We start from the raw sequence: 1309 nt of genomic DNA, 5'->3' as shown, positions 1-1309 counted from the left end.
TCGTACCCCTTCGTCACCTCGTCGTGCCGGATGTCGCACAGCCCGGTGTGCACCCCGACACGCACCCGCAGGCCGTTCCAGTGCTGCCGGTACACCGCGGCGTCCAGGCGCGCCGTCGGCGGCACGTACCCCTCCGCGTCCTCCTCCGCCCGGCCCTCCTCGAACTTGCGGTACGCCTCGTCGAGCGCGCCCGTCCCCCAGTCGTGCTGCACGAACACCTGCTGCAGCTCCCGCACCAGCTGCACCGCCGCGAACGCGCTCTTGCACGCAATCATGAACGAGTCGCCGATCGTCTTCACCTCGTAGCAGCGGTACTTCGTGATCAGCGCGCGGATCAGGCGGTGGTGCGTCGCCACGGCGTCGGGCATCAACTCCGAGCACGCAGCCCACAGCGCCGTGCTGCTCTCGATGTCGGTGAACACGAGCGTCACGGGGTCCGTCGGCTCCTTCGGCGCATTCGCGTTGTCGCGCGAGTCACGGCAGAAGTGCAGCAGCGCAATCACCACGGCCACAAGCAGCAGGCCGCCAAACACGACGCCGACGATGGTGCCGATCAGCTGCGGCTCCGTCAGTCCGCGCGCAGCGGGCTCCGCGTAGCGCATCGTCGGGGTCGCGGCGGGGAACAGCACGGGCACGGCTGGGTCCAGCGCGCGGGCAAGCGACCACACAGAAATGTGCGTCGCCCCGTAGTTCCTGCCGCACCCAGCGCACGCCGTGCCGTTAACGAAGGGGCCGTATTGCATGTCCTTCACGGTGACGGCGACGTTCTTGTAGAAGAAGTCAGCCAGCCGCTCCGCGCTCACCTTGCCCATGCGGGGGAGAACAGTTCGCAGCAGCTGCGTGGCGGCGAAGCCCATCAGCGCCAGCGGCGTCCGCTGCGTGGCGTTGGGTACAGCGGCGAGGAACTCCTGGGCGGTCTCCGACGTCGGGTTCGCGTCGCCCCAGTGCGGCAGGCTCGTCGCAAACACAACGCGGTCGGCGCCTCCTGCATCGCCACCGAACGCGGCGGCGAAGTCGGCGTGCAGCAGCGCAAACTCGGAGAACGCGACAAACACACGCACGCCGTCGTGCGACGCCACGTGCCGCGCCACCGCAGCGACGTCGCCGGCCGCAAGGCCCGCCACGAACACGTCGCCCGCCTCCGGCAGGTGCCCCGCCAGCGCGTCGCCGCCGGCCAGCAGCGTCGCGGACCGCAGCGACCCGCCAAACGTCACCAGCGACCGCCGCAGCACCTCCGCCACCGCCGCCGCCTCCTCGCCGCGGAACACCGCGTGCGCCGCGCGGCACCCGTGTCCCGGAGGTCTCCGCC

At 70.9% G+C, this 1309-nt stretch overlaps 1 protein-coding gene across 1 annotated transcript in view; it reads right to left on the bottom strand.

The window, feature by feature from the left end:
* The window catches only part of Tco025E_08350 (receptor-type adenylate cyclase), a gene marked incomplete at both ends in the record, with an annotated part of 1908 nt that overhangs the window by 46 nt on the left and 553 nt on the right, over positions 1-1309 (bottom strand). The window contains one exon of the mRNA XM_029375200.1: positions 1-1309. This exon is cut by the window's left edge and continues 46 nt beyond it; it is cut by the window's right edge and continues 553 nt beyond it. Coding sequence (XP_029224695.1) covers positions 1-1309 — 1309 coding nt within the window.

This window comes from Trypanosoma conorhini (genome assembly GCF_003719485.1).
Source record: "Trypanosoma conorhini strain 025E chromosome Unknown Tco_14.4_contig_00759, whole genome shotgun sequence".
Lineage (NCBI taxonomy): Eukaryota > Euglenozoa > Kinetoplastea > Trypanosomatida > Trypanosomatidae > Trypanosoma > Trypanosoma conorhini.
This window is presented reverse-complemented; position numbering and strand designations above follow the sequence as displayed.